A 16,983-nucleotide genomic window follows, 5' to 3' on the forward strand; every position below is an offset into this window, starting at 1 on the left:
GTCTGTGTGGGTGGCATGGGCCAAGGATGCACTGGAATGATTCACTTACTGCCCCAGTAAAAGACAGCATAGCCCTTCCCCTTGGCCCCACCCCTTGGCCTCACCCCAGATCATACTAGAATGGATTAGGCAGCAGGCTACCTGCCCAGACCCTGAAGCACCTATGGAGCAGCCAGAGGCTTAGTGGCTGCCACTCACACTGCACATGCCCTGCATCTCTTTTTTGCCTGTTTCCTGTTTTTATTACTTCCCTGAATTTTGGCCAGGGCACCAAACCTGTCTCTGGGGCCAAGGTGATGCCAGGCACCTGTCTCTGACAGCTACTGGTGTTCTTTTGGGTCAGTGGTCAGCCCCCCAGTGTCCCTGCTGGCTGCCCTAATCTCTGTAGGGCTCCCAGCTTCTTGCAGTTCGGTACCTATTCTGGGTGGGGGTGGGAAGGGAGAGTCACAATTAGGTAAGTGTGTATACCTAGGACAGTAGGCATCTAGGAGCGTGGAGTTTACCTGTTTGGGTAGCAAGGAAGGGACAACAGGCAAATAGGAAAGGTGTTCCTAGTGGAAGAACACGCAAGGGATGAACCTGGTATGAAACCTGATATGGTAAAGAAACTGGTATGACAGGTTCATTGGGCTACAGTGAAGCTGGAGGAGTCTTTAAGGCCCAGGGTTCTCAAACTCCAGGGAAAATTCAGGCAATGGGGAATCATTGAGTATTTTTAAGCTGCAAAGTGATCTGGATATTTTGTGGTTAGAGAGATCCCCCTGAGGCTACCAGGATGATCTTTGGGTTGGAGAAAGAGGCTGGCACCAGTTCTCTGTGGTAGCATTCACAGGGAAGTGAGATCCCAGAGGGCAAAGTGGCTAGCACTCTTTCAAGGACAGTGGGGTAGGTGCTTAAGCTGAACCTTGGCCGGGTCTTGTGAATTCACCTTGAGAAAAGCACTTGTTCTCAGCACTGCAAGGCCCCATTAGCTGACTTCCCCGACACAGCTTGCCTGCTCCCCTCCCGCAGACCAAGCAGATGAGGAGGGAGGAAAGGGCACCCTATCCAAAATCAGGGCTGCTGTCCAAAGTCTAGGCTACCTGAGAGATGTCAGCCTGGAGGCAGTCAACAGCTTGGCCGCATGATGGCAGCAGAGAACCAACTGTTGACTACTGCAGACCCACTCCCCGCTCCCTAACAGGTGACCAGGGAAGGCCCTTGAAATTTATTCCCAATCCCTAGAAGTCTCTCCCAATATCCTGAGCCAAGGATGGAGGTCCCAGGAACCCATACCTCAGTGCCAGGCAGGGAACGTTTTATTTCAGTTTTGTCCCACTTGACTACCTTTTAGACATGTTGACTGTGGAATATAGGAATGGTGCCATAATTTCTGAAGGTGTCTATTCATTTCCGGGCAATTCAGGTTAGAGAAGGGAGTGCCTTTTATGTTGCCTCAGGTGCAGTATCCTTCCAGCACTGGGTGTGGCCACCCTATGCTCTTCCCCACCTCCCCCCAGTTGTTCCAGGAGCTCCAGCCTGGAGGGGTAGGGGAGTCCCGAATTAGGAATTGGTGAAGGGGGGGTGTCAGTTATTCAGAGTGAACTGTCCTGGGGTAGGTGTAGCACAGGGTGTATGGCACCCACAAAATGGACTTGGCACCACCCAGATCAGGTAGGCTTCCTGGAGGAGATGCCACGTACTTTGCAAGAGAAGGAAGGGGAAAAGGTGTTCCTGGAAGGAGGAACTAGGAGTATAGGCTGGAGATGAGTGGAGGAGGTTCTCGTAGGGCCAGGCTGAATCTTGTTGGGCTGTCTCCTCTCCTCACCTGCACTCCTTACCCTACAAATCTCTGGGACTCACAGTTCACAGGTCACTCAGAACTCAACCTAGGGTCACTCTGTGAAGCTTTCCTTCTCTCCATGGCCCAGGCCCACCTGGCTGAGGTGGATATCAGGCTAAAGATGTCCCCCAGGACGCTCCAGTGTTGGGGGGTGTAGTTCCCAAAGAGCAGATGCTGAGAGATGGCAAGAGCAGACCTGGGTTGACTCCCCTACTCCCACCCTGCACAAATCACAGCCTGGAGAGAGAACTCTGGGCAACCACCTCATTTCGGAGACTGAAAGCCTGAGGCCCAGCAAGGCTAACAGAACAGGTTAGAGGTGCCCTGAAAGCCAAAGCCCATGTCTCCTGCATATCAGGGAGGTGCTGGAACAGAACCAGGAAGCAAGGCCAGCTTGTGTTCTGTTGACCCCATCCCTGCAGCTGCCACCTACGGAGACAGTGGTAGACAGACCAGAGCTAGGGCTGGGCCTCCATGTAAGTTGCTTCTCCTCTGACTCTAAGATCCAGCCAACAGGGTGGGCCCCATCTTATAACTCCCACTGCCCTGGGCAGGCCGGATGCAAGGCAGTAGCCTCTGACCGCCATCCTGTCGCAGTCAGCCCAGAGCAGGTCCACGGAGGGATAGTCCCAGAAGGGAATGGCAACCCACTCCAGTATACTTGCCTGGAGAATCCCACAGACAGAGAAGCCTGGCGGGCGACAGTCATAAAGAGTCAGACACGACTGAATAACGCTTTCAAAGAGGGTAGTGCCACTCCTGGGGTCTCCTCACACCTCCCCTCTGGTTCTCCACACATTCCTGGCTTCTGGTCCCCACAAAAAGAGTTCCCTGGGCCCTGACCAGGAACGAGTGTCTGAGGATGTTGCTGTATCCTGGAGCCGAGAGAAGAAGGATACCAAATGGTCCTCAAACGCGCTGGGGCAACCCCTCCCATTTCCGCCCAGTCGATCGTCAGGGGGCGGGACAGGACAGCTTAGATCTACTAAACGTCTCTCCGGGCCACTCGACACCCACTCACTCACAGGCCACTGAGGAAAAAGGGCCCAAGCGTAGGTGTAGGACCCAGGCTTCCGAGGGCGGGGAAAGTCGGCCAGCCAGCCGACCAGAGGGCCCCGCCCACGGCTCCGCCCCACGCCCTGGTCCTGTCCGCCGCGCCGGGGTAGCTCCGAAAGTCTTTGCTCTAATCTCCGGCTGGGAGCGGCAACAAGAGCAACAGGTGAGGCGGCCTCTCTGTCTGCGTGTGTCCGCCCGCGCCAGGCGCTCGGCCACTGTGGGCAGGAGAGGGCGGTGGGCATCTCAGGAGTCCTGGTGGGGTCAGCTGCCCCGGGGCTCCCAGGATCGACCCTCGACGCGGGTCCCAACCCAGACTTCGAGTCTGCTCCCAGCCAGGCCCGGGTCTGCGGAAACCTCCACGGGGCCCTACCTGGGCCTCGATGGAGCTCCACCCGCCGCTGTTGCAGCCTTTCCTCTTACTGCTGCTGCTGCCGCCGACGCTGCCGGCGGTGCCCGAGACTGGCGGGTCCTGGCAGTGCCCGCGCATCCCGTATGCTGCTTCCCGCGACTTTGCGGTGGAGTACTCGGTGCCCAGCTTCTCCGCCAGCAGTCCGGTACAAGCCGTTGCAACCTACGAGGGCGGCAGGGAAGGGAGTGCGGTGTTCGTGGCCACACGCAATCGCCTGCATGTGCTTGGACCTGATCTGCAGCCGGTTGAGAGCCTGGCCACCGGCCCTGTTGGGGACCCTGGCTGCCAGACGTGTGAGGCCTGTGGCCCAGGCCCCCACGGCCCGCCAGGAGACACAGATGCACAGGTTCTGGTGTTGGAACCCGCGCTTCCCGCTCTGATCAGCTGTGGCTCCAGCCTTCGAGGCCGCTGCTTCCTGCATGAGCTAGAGCCAGGCGGGACAGCCCTGCACCTGGCGCCACCGGTCTGCCTTTTCTCAGAGCACAACCGGCCAGAGGACTGTCCCGACTGTGTAGCCAGCCCTCTGGGCACCCTCGTGACTGTGGTTGAGCAGGGCCAGGCATCCTATTTGTACGTGGCATCGTCACTGGACTCGGCAGTGGCCGCCAGCTTCAGCCCGCTCTCAGTGTCCATCCGGCGGCTCAAGGCCGACGGTTCAGGATTCGCAGCAGGCTTCGCAGCGCTCTCGGTGCTGCCCGAGCACCTCGATTCCTACCGCATCGAATATGTGTACAGTTTCCACGCCGGAGCCTTCGTCTATTTCCTGATGGTACAGCCCACCGACGTGGCAGCTGCTCCTGGCGCCTTGCACACGCGCCTGGCACGGCTCAGTGCTGTTGAGACCGACCTGGGCGACTACCGAGAGCTGGTCCTTGACTGCCATTTCGCCCCTAAACGCCGGCGACGCGCGGCCCATGAGGGTGGGCAGCCCTACCCGGTGCTGCGGGCAGCCCATGCTGCTCCAGTGGGCGGCCACCTAGCCGCTGAGCTGAGCATCCCTGAGGGGCAGGAAGTGCTCTTCGGGGTCTTCTCAGCTAGCAAAGACAGCCACCCAGGTGCGGATCCCAATTCTGTGGTCTGTGCGTTCCCGGTCCACCTGCTGGACACTCTCATCGAGCAGGGCGTAGAGCGCTGTTGTGAGCCTCCCGTCCCTCCTGGCCTCCGGCGAGGGCTGGACTTCTTCCAGTTGCCCAGTTTTTGCCCAGATGCGGTAAGCAGAAGGAAGCAGCTCTCACTTGTGAGCAGTGTGTGTTCACTTCCCATCCACAGCTGAGAGGGTCTAGGAGGGGGAAGGCAGGCAGGGAGAAGCTTTCTCTTCCACCCAGTTTCTTAGGGGGAGTCAGTCAAATGGCATACTGAAATCTCATCTGGCCAGGCTAGAGCCTGTTGCTAAACCCTTTTCCTGTTTCACCCTCTCACTTACCATGGCCTCTTGCTTTTTTAGGTAATTTCCCTGGTTATGGGAAAATTGGATTGCATCATAACTATCTCTCTGCCAGGCATACTTCCAAACTCTGGGTACAATGGTGGTTGTCCCTTTCTACCTGCCCCCAGTTTATACACTTAGGGACATACACAAAAAGCAGCCCTTCACCCCCGATCCACAGGCAGATACTCACAAATTCACCCAGACTCACATCTACTCACCAACACAGTTTCACTTTCCCTGTGGGAGCGCTTGTTTTGCTCTGCTTTCCCAAGAGGGTGGGGCAGGAGTTGTCAGAGAATGCCCCCCTCCACCCCTGTTCCATAGATCCTTCTGGGCCTTGAAAGTTGGGTGCTTGTCAGGGAGCCTGCCTGCCCTAGGCTTTATGGACCCACTCATTACTGATTGCTCTCAGTGGGGTGACTGGGAGAGGAATCAGGACATAGTGGGAAGGCGGCCTGGCTCTAGTGGATTCCAGGAGACTCACCCCCGTCTTGTGCAAGCAACTGTAAACATCTGCTTATGAGTAAAGGCCTAGGAGGGGCTGGCTGGATTGGTTCACCATGCAGGAGTCCCAGGCTTTCTTTCACCATAGTTGGGGCCCTTCTCATCCCAGGAAGGAGGTCTCCCAGGCTAGGCTGAACAACGTGCTCCTCCCGGTAGACCCTGCGCAGGTTCCCTTCAGCCATGGTGTTAGGGAGCTGGAATAGAGACTAAGAGGATGGTCCTTAAAATGCTTTTTCCCTGAGGACAAACCTAAAACTGACTTCTTGAGGCCACTGAAACAGTCCCACCCTACTTACAAGAGATTAAACCAAGGAAAATGGGTGAATGAATGAAGGAATGGCCTTGGACAAGTAGCCTTTCAGGGAACTAACCCATAGTCACTGGTCTCAGAGTTGCTATCTGCCCTGTGGCTCTGGCCTTGCTGTGGCATTCTTCACTGTCTCCTTTTGCTCTGATTGATGTCCCAGTGGCAGGAGGAGAGTTTACACACAATGAAGAGGGGGAGATCTTCAGCCTCCTCCTTCCGCTGATGCCATCTGGGTTGAGGAGGCCCTAGGGGTGGGAATCCCTAGTCTGGGCATAGGGAACCCTCACTGCCCTCCTCTCCTTCTCTCTGGGGAATCGGGACCTCTCTCTGACTTGGCTAGGGGTCAGGAGATCAGAAGACACCCGGCCCCACTTGGCAGTACAAGGCTCGAAAGGGCTAATCTCCAGCCCTGCCCACAGTCTGGCCAGGCCCCCAGGCAGTGTGTGAACCAGCCTGTCCCATGTTTGTCCAGTGACTGGGCACACAGCCTCTAGGAGGAAAGCCACTCTGTGTTCCTTGTGGCTGCCCTCATGAAGCCTGAGGGCCTCAGAGCTGGTCCCTGCCCTCCATGGGTTCAGGTGGGGTTTGAGTCTGGTGGAGTCACCCTCCTCTATGAGGTACTGGACACTTCAGTGATTTCAGGAGGCTGGAGTCCCCAGAAAAGCCTGGGAATCCATAGCCAAGGCCCTGGAGCCCAGGGGCACACAGACAGGGTAGGGCCTCTGACTAGGGTAGGGCCTCTTTTCCAGTGCACAGCCCCACCTGTCCCTGAGTCATACAGAAAACACCTGGCTGGCTTCCTGCTAGGATCGGGACTTTTACTCACCTCCAGTTAGGACAGACTCCTAGTCCCCACCCACCCATGCTATAGATCCAGTGTGTGGAGTTTCAGGGCCCAGCTCTATGCTGAGGTCTTGCTCTAAGACTTACAATCAGTGCTGACGTCTCAGGACTGGGTTAAGCACAACTGTCAGACAGGGGCCTCCTATCAGGAGGAGGACCCTTAGGGCTGGCAAGGGAGGGTCCCAAGCTACAAGGGCTACAGAGCCTTGCCTGTACCTTGCATCCAGCTCCAATACCCTTGCATCCATATCTTCACTTCTGGTTTCCCAGAAGCTTCCACAACCCTGACCTGGGGCACTGGGTGTCCGCCAGACACCTTCCTGCTAAAAACAGGAGAGAAATTAGTGTCTCCTGGCACCCAGGCCTTCAGGCCCTGGTTTATCCCTCCTGTACCTCGAAGGAGATACAGGTGGTGGCTGGAGGTGCCGGAAGATCTTTGGTGTCTCAGGGAGAAGGACCATGTTACCAAGCCCATGCCGCCCAATTAATCTCAGAGTTCAGCTCCTTAAGCAGGTGGAGACTTTGAAGCCTTAAGAGGTGACAGGGTTTGTTGAAATATGGGGCAGGACCAGCAGGGGGCAGGAGAGGACTCTGGTCAGGAACTCAAGACTGTCAACCTGGCTCCTCTCCTGGGAGGGAACAAGGCCTTTGACAGGTGGGCAGACCTCTCTGAGCCCGTTTACTTATCTGTAAAATAGGAGTGATAAGAGAAGCCAACTCCACAGCGTGGTAATGAGAACAGAGTGGGGTTGTCTCTGGAAGGCTCCATAACACATTATCAGAATGGCTGTGGCAGGGAAGGGCCAGGCTCTGGGCGCGGGAGCCAGCCTTCTGGCCTCGGCCTTCTTCCTTGGCCTGGCTGCATCTGAAAGCCGCATGATGGAAGGTGGGATGCCTGGCAGGTCTGGGTCCTTCTCCAGCCAGGCCAGGTGAGAGGTGGGAGTTTAGGCCACTGTGGTCCCTGACAGAGGCCCAAAGGGTTCAGCACATGGAGATGAGCCCTGATTCCTTCTTTGACTTTCCCTAGCCTGGTCTGGGGGTCTCCAGCCCCAATATCAGCTGCCGCCACTTCCCTCTGCTCGTCAGCAGCAGCCTTTTACGGGTGGACCTATTCAATGGGCTGTTGGGACCAGTGGAGGTCACGGCACTGTACGTGACGCGCCTCAACAACGTCACAGTGGCCCACATGGGCACAGCCGACGGGCGCATCCTGCAGGTGAGTCCCTCGTCTCTGCGGCCCCTCGTCCCTGGATCCCTGTCCCCATTTTGCTCACGGCCAACCTGTCCCAGGTGGAGCTGACCAGATCTCTCAACTACTTGCTGTACGTGTCCAACTTCTCACTGGGCAGCAATGGGCAGCCCGTGCATCGGGGTGTCAGACGCCTTGGGGACCACCTGCTCTTTGCTTCTGGGGACCAGGTAAGGTGGGCAGGATAGGGCCTGGGGCTGGGCTGTTGGGAGCACAGACTCCCGCTGGAATCCAGGGAGGCACTGACACACAGGTCTCACCACCCTGATTTACAGTGGAACAGGAGTTATAGGGGGCTTAGCCTCCCCCTTCAGCCACCCCTGAGATACCTGTCTGTTCCAGGTTTTCCAGGTACCGATCTGGGGCCCTGGCTGTCGCCACTTCCTCACCTGTGGGCGCTGCCTGCGGGCACAGCGTTTCATGGGCTGTGGATGGTGTGGGGGCATGTGTGGCCGGCAGAAGGAGTGTCCTGGCTCCTGGCAACAGGACTATTGCCCACCCGAGCTTACTGAGGTATGGCTTGCCTGTCAGGGCACAGTTAAGTGATGGGACCTGCTGGGCCTGGGGTGGGAGTCAGCAGGTCTTAACCATGATCTTCCTCAGGTCTGGGATGTCCTAAGTAGCTACAAAGAGGGCACATTCAAAGACTTTGAGACAGAATAGTGTTGAATGGGGACTAGCATGTGAGCTAGAGCAGGGGTCCCCAACCTCCGGGCTGCAGATCAGTACCTCCTGTTGGATCAGCTGCAGCATTAGATTATAAACAAAGTACACAATAAATACAATGTGCTTGAATCATCCCAAAACCATCTCTCCTCTTCCTGGTCCATGGAAAACTGTCTCCCGTGAAACCAGTCCCTGGTGCCAAAAAGGCTGGGGACTGCTGACCTAGAGTAAAGGGATTCCCAGGTGGCACTAGCAGTAAGGAACCCACCTGCCAATGCAAGAGCTGGGGGTTCAGTCCCTGGGTCGGGAAGAGCCCCTGTAGGAGAGCATGGCAACCCAATCTAATACTCTTGCCTGGAGAATCCCATGGACAGAGGAGCCTGGTAGGCTATAGTCCATAGGGTCACACAGAGTCAGACATGACCGAAGCGACTTAGCATCCAGCACACAGCATGACCTAGGGTGACTGGAGTGTGTGGCAGGCAAGGAGTATGGCAGAAAACTTAGGAGGAAGCAGACAGGCCTGAGAGTCCTGACCTACAGAGGGACTCAGGCTATGTTCTCCTCCCCCTTTCAGTTCTATCCCCGCAGTGGACCCCTAAGGGGCAGCACAAGACTGACCCTATGTGGCACCAACTTTTACCTGTACCCTCCTGGTCTGGTGCCTGAAGGCACCCATCAGGTCACTGTGGGTCGAAGTCCCTGCCGACTGTTACCTAAAGGCAACTCAGACCTCAGGTATGACTGGTCCCTGCTGTTTCTGTCCCTGATGCGGGTAAACCAAGCAGCCCCTTTGCTGTGAGATCCTGTCCTCAGCTTGCATGAGGCAAGCTGCGGTGGCTCTGCTTGTTTTGTGTCTGGGGTGACACCTCTATTCCTTTCTGAGCCTGCATGTGCCTTACCTGTCTGTTGAGTTATGGCCAAACTAGTCCCTGCACCGACAGTTCCTGTTGACCCGGGATTGAGGCATGGGTAGATAGATGATATCTTTAAGCTCAGAGGAGACCTGTGATTTGTGGTGGGCAGGCCAGTAGGCCTGTGTGACCCACCACCCCGGCCGACCTTGAGTTCCCTTGATGTCCCAGCCGACTGCCCCGGAAGGACTTCATAGAGGATTTTGAGTGTGAGCTGGAGCCCTTGAGCACGCAGGTGGCTGGGCCTGCAAACGTCAGCCTCACTGTGGCCAATATGCCACTGGGCAGGCACTTCCGGGTAGATGGCACCTCCACGCTGGGAGGCTTCTCTTTCATGGTGAGGTCGCCTTGCCTTGTCTGTGTTCTTGGGTAGGTGGGCAGTTCGGGCAGGGAAGGGTTTGGAGGGGAGGGCCTCCTATTCCAAGCTAAGCCACCTCCATGCCCTCTTAGGAACCAGTGCTGACAGCAGTCCGACCCTTCTTTGGCCCTCGGGCAGGAGGTACCTGCCTCACCCTTGAAGGCCGAGGCCTGTCTATTGGCACCAGCCAGGCTGTGCTGGTCAATGGGACTGAGTGCCCGCTGAAACAGTAAGAGCCAGTGGGAAGGGGGATGGGAGGCTACAGGGTCCCACATAGGGGAACCCTCACCAAGTAGGGCTTGGATCCCCGACAGGGTAGGGGAGGAGGGCTCAGTCACTCAGTGGAGGGAATGGTCCAGGAAGAAGTGTCTGTTGCTCCCTCCAGCCCAGAGGTGGTTTGGGGATGGTGAGAGAGCCCATTATAGTGTCCATTGGCTGCAGCCAGCGCTATGGGGCCCCTGCTCCTCCCTGACTGCTTGGAGGCTTTACTGGGACCACCTTGTCTTCAAACAGACCGTGGAGTTTGGGCAGATCGGGGATATGACCAGTAGAGGAACTGGGAGGGGTCTATTGGGCCCTGGAGGAGCTGGGCCTGGCCATCACTTGGAAGGTGCCCCTGAGCCCAATCCCCATGTTCTGCAGGGTCAGCGAGGGGCAGCTTTTATGCACCACGCCCCCTGGGGCCGCAACGGCCAGCGTTCCCATTCGCCTGCAGGTAGGGGGCGCCGAGGTGCCTGGCTCTTGGAACTTCCACTACCAGGAAGACCCCATTGTCCTGGGCATCAGCCCCAAATGCGGCTATACGTAAGTGTCACCTCCTCGCCCATTCTGGTCCCTGAAGGATGAGGGATCCAGCCTTAGAGAGCACCCCAAGGCCAGCACCCCGCTCTCCTCCGCAGTGGCTCCCATGTCACCATCCGTGGCCAGCACCTGACTTCAGCATCGCACCTCACACTGTCATTCCATGACGGGGTCAGGGCAGTGGAGAACAGGGTGAGTGGGCGCTGGCAGCTGCTGAGCGGGCACTCGCCAGGAGGGAGGAAGGCCACACCAGTCCCCTGAGTTCAGCTCCAGCCCATGCTGGGTTCAGGGGGCCGGGGTGGCTGAAGGTAGGATACCGGGGCTTACCGCTCTCACCTGGGCCCTGCAGTGTGAGGGGCAGCTCCCGGAGCAACACAGGTGCCGCCTGCCCGAATACGTGGTCCAAGGCCGCCGAGGGTGGGTGACAGGGAACCTGAGTGTGCGTGGGGATGGAGCTCCTGGCTACACACTGCCTGGCTTTCGCTTCCTGCCTCCACCCCACCCACCCAGCAAGGACCTGGCCCCCCTGAAGCCTGAGGAGCGTGCCATCAAGTTTGAGGTAGGTGTGGGGGATGAGGGGTGAGGACAGTGGAGGGGGTAGGGCTGCAGCTTCGCTGAAGGAGCAGGGTGGGTGGGCACTGGCCAGCCCCCATGACTGTCTCTGCAGTACATCGGGCTGGGCACTGTGGCCGACTGCGTGGCTGTGAATGTGACTGTGAGTGGCAAGAGCTGCCAGCACGAGCTGTGGGGGGATGTGGTAGTCTGCCCCCTGCCCCCCTCCCTGCAACTTGGCAAGGATGGTGCTCCACTGCAGGTAGGCAGCTCTGTTGGCCCTCCTCAGGAGACACAGGTCGGGGGGGCAGTCTACAGGCTGGGCCTGAGCTGCCACCTAATGCCCCCCAGGTCTGCGTGGATGGTGGGTGCTACACCCTGGGCAAGGTAGTGCGGCCAGGTCTGGAAGGGGTCCCCCAGAGCACGCTCCTCGGTGTCCTCCTGGCTCTGCTCCTGCTTGTGGCTGTGCTGGCGGCCATATTGGTCTTCAGTTACCACCGGAGGAAGCAGCTAGGTGAGCCCTCCACAGCCATCCTGACCCAACCCTCACCCCCAAACTATGACGTCTCCAAGCCGCTATATCCTCTCTCTCTCTGTCCAGGCCTTGGGGGTCTGCCCACACCTCCTGGGTCTGGGTCAGCCTCTAGGACCTTGGAGTGGCTGGCTACTAGCAGGCATTTGTCCACAGTTCTTTCTTCGAACCTGGAAGACTTGGCCTCCCTGGACCGGACCCCTGGAGCCATGCCTCTGCCTCTGCTCCGCTCAGGCTCTGACTACAGAAATGGCCTTGGTGAGATGCTGGAGGTGCTAGGTGGGACCATACTGTCTGCTCCACCAGCCCCTCATTCCTTCTCTTCCTCCACAGCCCCTCCTATCACTGGCCAGGATTCCTCCACTCAGGTCCACAGAATATCCTCCTCAGACAGCGGGGATGGGTCCCGTGTCCCATTGCTGAGGAAAGGATCCATCCAGCTTGGGGACCTGGACTCTGTGCTCCTGGCTGAGGTCAAGGATGTACTGATTCCCCATGAAAGGGTGGTCACCCACGCTGACCGAGTCATTGGCAAAGGTATGGGTGCCAGACCAGGTGGAGCGGGGGAGAGATGGAGTCCTGAGATGACATGGGCTTGAGGAACAGTCGGGCAGGACTCTGAGCCTCCATTTGCTCATCTGTGAAATAGGAACTCTGTCTTCAGTGGGTTCTGGTGCAGATTAAGTGGGTATGGGAGGGCTGTAGGCTCTGCCATCATGAGTTGGAGTTCTGAGGTCTGGTTGCCAGTGGGTGGGAGTGGTGTGTGCTCTGGGCCCTGGGACCCCCTCTCATCATCTCTCCCTCATCAGGCCATTTTGGAGTTGTCTACCATGGAGAATACACAGATGAGGCCCAGAATCAAATCCACTGTGCCATCAAGTCACTGAGTCGTAAGTGGAACAGAGGCTGGGAGGATCCTTGTCCCTGCTGTGCTACCGCTTGGCTCCGTGACCCTGAGCTGGAGACTTTTGTTTCCTCCCTTTCCCCATCTGACCCTTATCAAGGGGTTCCCCGCCCTGGGCCTGACTCCAGCCTCCCTGCAGGCATCACAGAGGTGCAGGAGGTGGAGGCCTTCCTGCGCGAGGGGCTGCTCATGCGCCGTCTGCACCACCCGAACGTGCTGGCTCTCATTGGCATTGTGCTGCCCCCGGAAGGGCTGCCCCGCGTGCTGCTGCCCTACATGCGCCACGGAGACCTGCTGCAGTTCATCCGCTCACCCCAGCGGGTCAGTGCTTAGCTAACCCTGGGTTCTCGGGGGTGGATAGGTGGCGGGGGGGGGGGGGCTTGGGCAGCAGCTGGGCATGGAGCTACTCTGCCCTCACCTATTGGCCCACCTGTGCTCCCCACCCACCCCCAGAATCCCACAGTAAAGGACCTCATCAGCTTCGGCCTGCAGGTGGCCCACGGCATGGAGTACCTGGCTGAGCAGAAGTTTGTGCACAGGGATCTGGCTGCTCGGAACTGCATGTGAGTGGCCAGAGAGAAGCCAGGGGGCGGAGCGCCGGGGCATGCAGCTGAAGGCGCCCCCAGGGAAGGCCCGCGCTCCATTCCTTGCTCTATAGCCCTGGACATGTCCTTCTCTTTCTGGCCCTCCATTTTTCTGTCTGCCCAGTGCAGGCTTGGGTTGGACGCTGTGGCTCAGAAACCCCGTGAGGGCCTGAGATGGATGGGTTCGGGCCTGGTGGGGACCAGTGCTGAGTGCGATCCTCCCCTCCCAGGCTGGATGAGTCATTCACGGTCAAGGTGGCTGACTTTGGTCTTGCCCGTGATGTCCTGGACAAGGAATACTACAGTGTCCAACAGCACCGCCACGCTCGCCTGCCTGTCAAGTGGATGGCGCTGGAGAGCCTGCAGACCTACAGATTCACCACCAAGTCCGATGTGGTGAGGCCCCACCTGCCCCAGAGTCCACCCAGCCTCAGACAACACTCGGCCTTGCCCATTCAACTCTGGATGTTGATGAACCCAGGGAACCCTGTGTTGGGCGGTGCCCGCAGACCATTTGCCCATCTCTGGGCAGGTATCAGGGCAAGAGGTGGCTCTTCACAGGCAATCCAGACCTTGCTGAGCCCCAACTTTGGGCAGGCTCAGGGGCGGTGGGTGGGGACAGAGCGAAGATGCTTGTGTGGTATAGAAGAACAATTCCGGTTTGAGGTTGGAGCCCCTTATTTCCAGCTAGCAGGCTCTGGGAGGGAGCAGACCTGGAGGGGTCCACCTGTCCCCAGATCTGAGCTGAGCGTTGAGTCCCTTCGCCTGTCCCCTCCCACAGTGGTCGTATGGTGTGCTGTTATGGGAGCTGCTGACGCGGGGTGCCCCTCCATACCCCCACATCGACCCTTTTGACCTCACTCACTTCCTGGCCCAGGGTCGGCGCCTGCCCCAGCCTGAGTATTGCCCAGATTCTCTGTGAGTATATGGACATGGTGATGGGGAGGGAGCTGGGACCTAGAGACAAGAAGGGAAGGAGGGGGCTGGAGACAGAGTTCCTGCCTGGCTTTCTGACTCATTCTCAGGTTGACCTAGAAAGGGACCCTCTCTGGGCCTCAGTTTCCTCATCTGTGGACTGGTTCCACCAGCATCAGGGCTTGGTGCTAGAAGGAGATCATGGTTGCCATGGTAACAGCATTCCTAATCATCGGTTGAGGCCAGTGATTTCATTTCCCAGCACTCCTCTCCCCACAATCCCCAGCAAGGGGGGCTGTTTTCCATCGCTTCCGCTTGCTTAACCTCAAGGAAAGGTTCCATTAGCTCCCATACTAAGCCCCCTCCACATCTCAAGATCAGAAATTGTTTTTCATTGGATATAGTTTCATATTCCCTGTTCCCAGAGGCATGGCAGCAGCTGTGTTTCATCAGTGCCTGTCAGGTGGTTCAGCTTCATGAGCGGCACACATGCCTTAGCCATGCTCAGGTCTTTGAGGTTAGAACAGGAAGAACCAGGTCACAGGTAAAGGTGGCTAATGATTCCTGTCTCACTCAGCTTGTGTTCCAGAAGGGTATGAGTAACCCTTCCTCACAGCCCTGCCTGCCTTGCTTTTACTTTTCATTATTTATTTCACTGATGCATCTGCTTCAGAGTCAGGGAAATTAACTTCTGCCTCCGGGTCAGGCTCCCTGAAACAGACTCTGAGATGGAGATTTACATGTATGCAGGTGGTTGATTCCTAGGTTGGGGGCAAGGGAAGCAGGACTAGGTAGGAAAGAAGTAGAGCTGTGATGCAGATGTAAAAGAGGCTGCTGTCCATCCCCTGGGATCTCTAGAGTTGGGGTGGCCCTTCAGAGTTTTCTGAAATTAAGATCCAGGGGCCGGAGTCTTTGCACCGGACATACATCAGTCACTGCTTACAGCTGTCCAGGAGGAAGGCGTGTGAGCCTGGAGGAGGCATTTATTTTCTGCCTAGGGCAATTCCTAAAGGGCACCTCAGTCAAGACCCATCAGCAACCACAGGGAGAATGAAGGGGGCCATGCCAGTATCCTCTAAACCAGGGGAAGTCCCTTGTCTCTGGGCTTCAGTTTCCTCATCTGCAGAGTTAGAGTGATCACAGTACCACCCTCAGAGGTCTGAGAATTATACGAGATTATCATGTGTAGGGCACTTTTAGTATCATTTAGGGCAGGGATGACATTTCCAAGATAAAGGGGCATGTGTTAAGACCCAAAGAAACTGCTTGGGATCCATAGTGCCAAAGAAAGTGAAAGAAAAGTGAAAGTGTTAGTTGCTCAGTCGTGTCCGACTCTTTGCAACTCCGTGGACTGTAGCCCACCAGGCTCCTCTGTCCATAAAATTCTCCATGCAAGAATACTGGAGTAGGTTGCCATTCTCTTCTCCAGGGTATCTTTCTGACCCAGGGATTGAACCCAGGTCTCCCCCATTGCAGACAGAATCTTTACCACCTGAGCCACCAGGAAAGCCCATAGGATGCCAATGAGTTGCCCCACAATCTCAGGGCTTTGAATCCCCATTTCCTCAGACCTGGGCTTCCTTCCTGGAAGACCTGTGATGATAACTGCGATAGCTTATGAGCTGGGCCCTAAGCTCTGAACTTCGTAGGAGTCTTCTCACTTTATGCCCCAACAGCTCTGTGATCAGAGAAGGATCCAGAGACACAGAGAGGTTAAGAAACTTGTTGAGGTCACAGAGCTCAGGTCACAGGACACAGGAGTCCAGCCTCTCAACCCCTGAGGCAATTCGACCTCTGCCAGGGTGGGAAGGCAGGCAGTTATAATAAGAGCTTCCCTGTAATTGGATGAGGCAAGGCATCAGTCATGTCACCCGCTCTTGTCCGCTGTGGCCTGCCAGGGGGCTAAGCGCAAGTGGATAGCCCAGAAGCTCTGGGTGGGGGTACACCGTGCCCCTAATATTTTCCTCTCCCTGGTAGGTACACTGTGATGCAGCACTGCTGGGTGGCGGACCCCACGGCACGACCCACCTTCGGAGAGCTAGCAGGGGAAGTGGCACTCGTGGTGGCTACTCTGCGAGGGGATCACTACGTGCAGCTACCCGTGGCCTACGTGAACATGGGCCCTGGTGCCCCTGACAAGGCAATCATGCCCTTGGAACAGTCACCGTCCCCGACAGTGCACAGGAGCCCAGGGCGGCCCCGGCCCCTCTCAGAGCCACCGAGGCCCACGTGACCTCAGCCCCAGGCAGGCCTTGGGGCTTGGACCTGCATAGTGGTGGCAGTTACCCCAAGCTGCCTCTGGGCTGGCCTCTGCTGTGTCCCAGTCCCTCCACCTTCAGGGGCATAGGAGGACTGCAAGCCATATTGATCTCTCGCTCCTCAGGAGGAGCCAGTGCGGGGATCCTTGATGCAGTATTTATGAGGTGTCTGCTGTGTGCCTGGCTGCTGGGCACAGGGGACTCAGTGGTGACCACTGGCCCTTAAATCAGTAAATGAACAAATAAATATTTAAGTACACTTTGTGGTAAATGCTATGAAAGGAAAAGACAGGCTGCTCTGAGGGAATGGAGGATAGCCCTAGATAGATGAAGAGGGAGGTAAGGGAGGCCACCCCAGGAGGTGACATTTTTGCTGGGATGTTGTCAGATAGGAAGTGCGCCAGAAATGGTTGAGGGAAGAAGAGAGTTTTGTCAGATTGAACAGCCCATGCAAAGGCCCTGGGGCTGGAAAGGGGTTGGGTTAGCAAGAAGGCTCCAGAGAACAGGAAGGGCAGGCCAGGCCCACATCTAGAATACAGGCCCCTGGGGACTTTCAGATGGAACCAAGAGGGGTGGGTTGAAAACCCAGACATGCAGCAGCTGCGATGGTTTCTGCTGTTGCCCAGTCCGCCATCCCATTGCCCAGGCCCTAGCCCCACTCCAGGGCTCCCTGCTCCACCGGCACGCTTCCCCTAACTGCCCGCCCTCATGCACTGTTAGGCATGGAGACTTGTCCCCCTCTCCCCCAGTCATGCCAGCATTGCTCTTGCAGCCTTGAGAGAGATGAGCCTGCAGCAAGGCCTCAGCTCCACACTTTCAAGGCACTAGCTTCGAGGTGCAGACGGCTCAGGCTATTTATACTCATCAAGGCCACAGTACA

General features: G+C 57.2%; 1 protein-coding gene across 2 annotated transcripts; it reads left to right on the forward strand.

The window, feature by feature from the left end:
* The first annotated feature begins 3,059 nt into the window (after positions 1 to 3,059).
* Positions 3,060 to 16,362, forward strand: MST1R (macrophage stimulating 1 receptor). 2 transcript variants are annotated; one of them, XM_069561084.1, is made up of 20 exons: positions 3,060 to 4,497; positions 7,398 to 7,586; positions 7,661 to 7,789; positions 7,962 to 8,132; positions 8,863 to 9,023; positions 9,371 to 9,536; positions 9,650 to 9,786; positions 10,200 to 10,361; positions 10,457 to 10,550; positions 10,708 to 10,917; positions 11,026 to 11,172; positions 11,262 to 11,424; positions 11,512 to 11,700; positions 11,776 to 11,979; positions 12,252 to 12,332; positions 12,486 to 12,667; positions 12,800 to 12,909; positions 13,161 to 13,326; positions 13,712 to 13,848; positions 15,823 to 16,362. In XM_069561084.1, the coding sequence occupies exons 1-20, from the start codon at positions 3,259 to 3,261 to the stop codon at positions 16,076 to 16,078; spliced, it is 4,293 nt and encodes a 1,430-aa protein (XP_069417185.1). In that variant the 5' UTR covers positions 3,060 to 3,258; the 3' UTR covers positions 16,079 to 16,362. The 2 variants fall into 2 exon arrangements, with proteins under 2 accessions (XP_069417185.1, XP_069417184.1); XM_069561083.1 differs by having other exon boundaries at positions 3,183 to 4,497; positions 11,599 to 11,700.
* The last annotated feature ends 621 nt before the right edge of the window (positions 16,363 to 16,983 follow it).

The sequence above is a fragment of the Ovis canadensis genome, chromosome 19, assembly GCF_042477335.2.
Source record: "Ovis canadensis isolate MfBH-ARS-UI-01 breed Bighorn chromosome 19, ARS-UI_OviCan_v2, whole genome shotgun sequence".
NCBI lineage: Eukaryota > Metazoa > Chordata > Mammalia > Artiodactyla > Bovidae > Ovis > Ovis canadensis.

Coding starts and splice junctions, on each gene's coding strand:
- MST1R (XM_069561084.1), top strand. CDS start 3,259: ATGGAGCTCCACCCGCCGCTGTTGCAGCCTTTCCTCTTACTGCTGCTG. Junction 4,498..7,397: donor CCAGTTTTTGCCCAGATGCG/GTAAGCAGAAGG, acceptor GACTTTCCCTAG/CCTGGTCTGGGGGTCTCCAG. Junction 7,587..7,660: donor CCGACGGGCGCATCCTGCAG/GTGAGTCCCTCG, acceptor AACCTGTCCCAG/GTGGAGCTGACCAGATCTCT.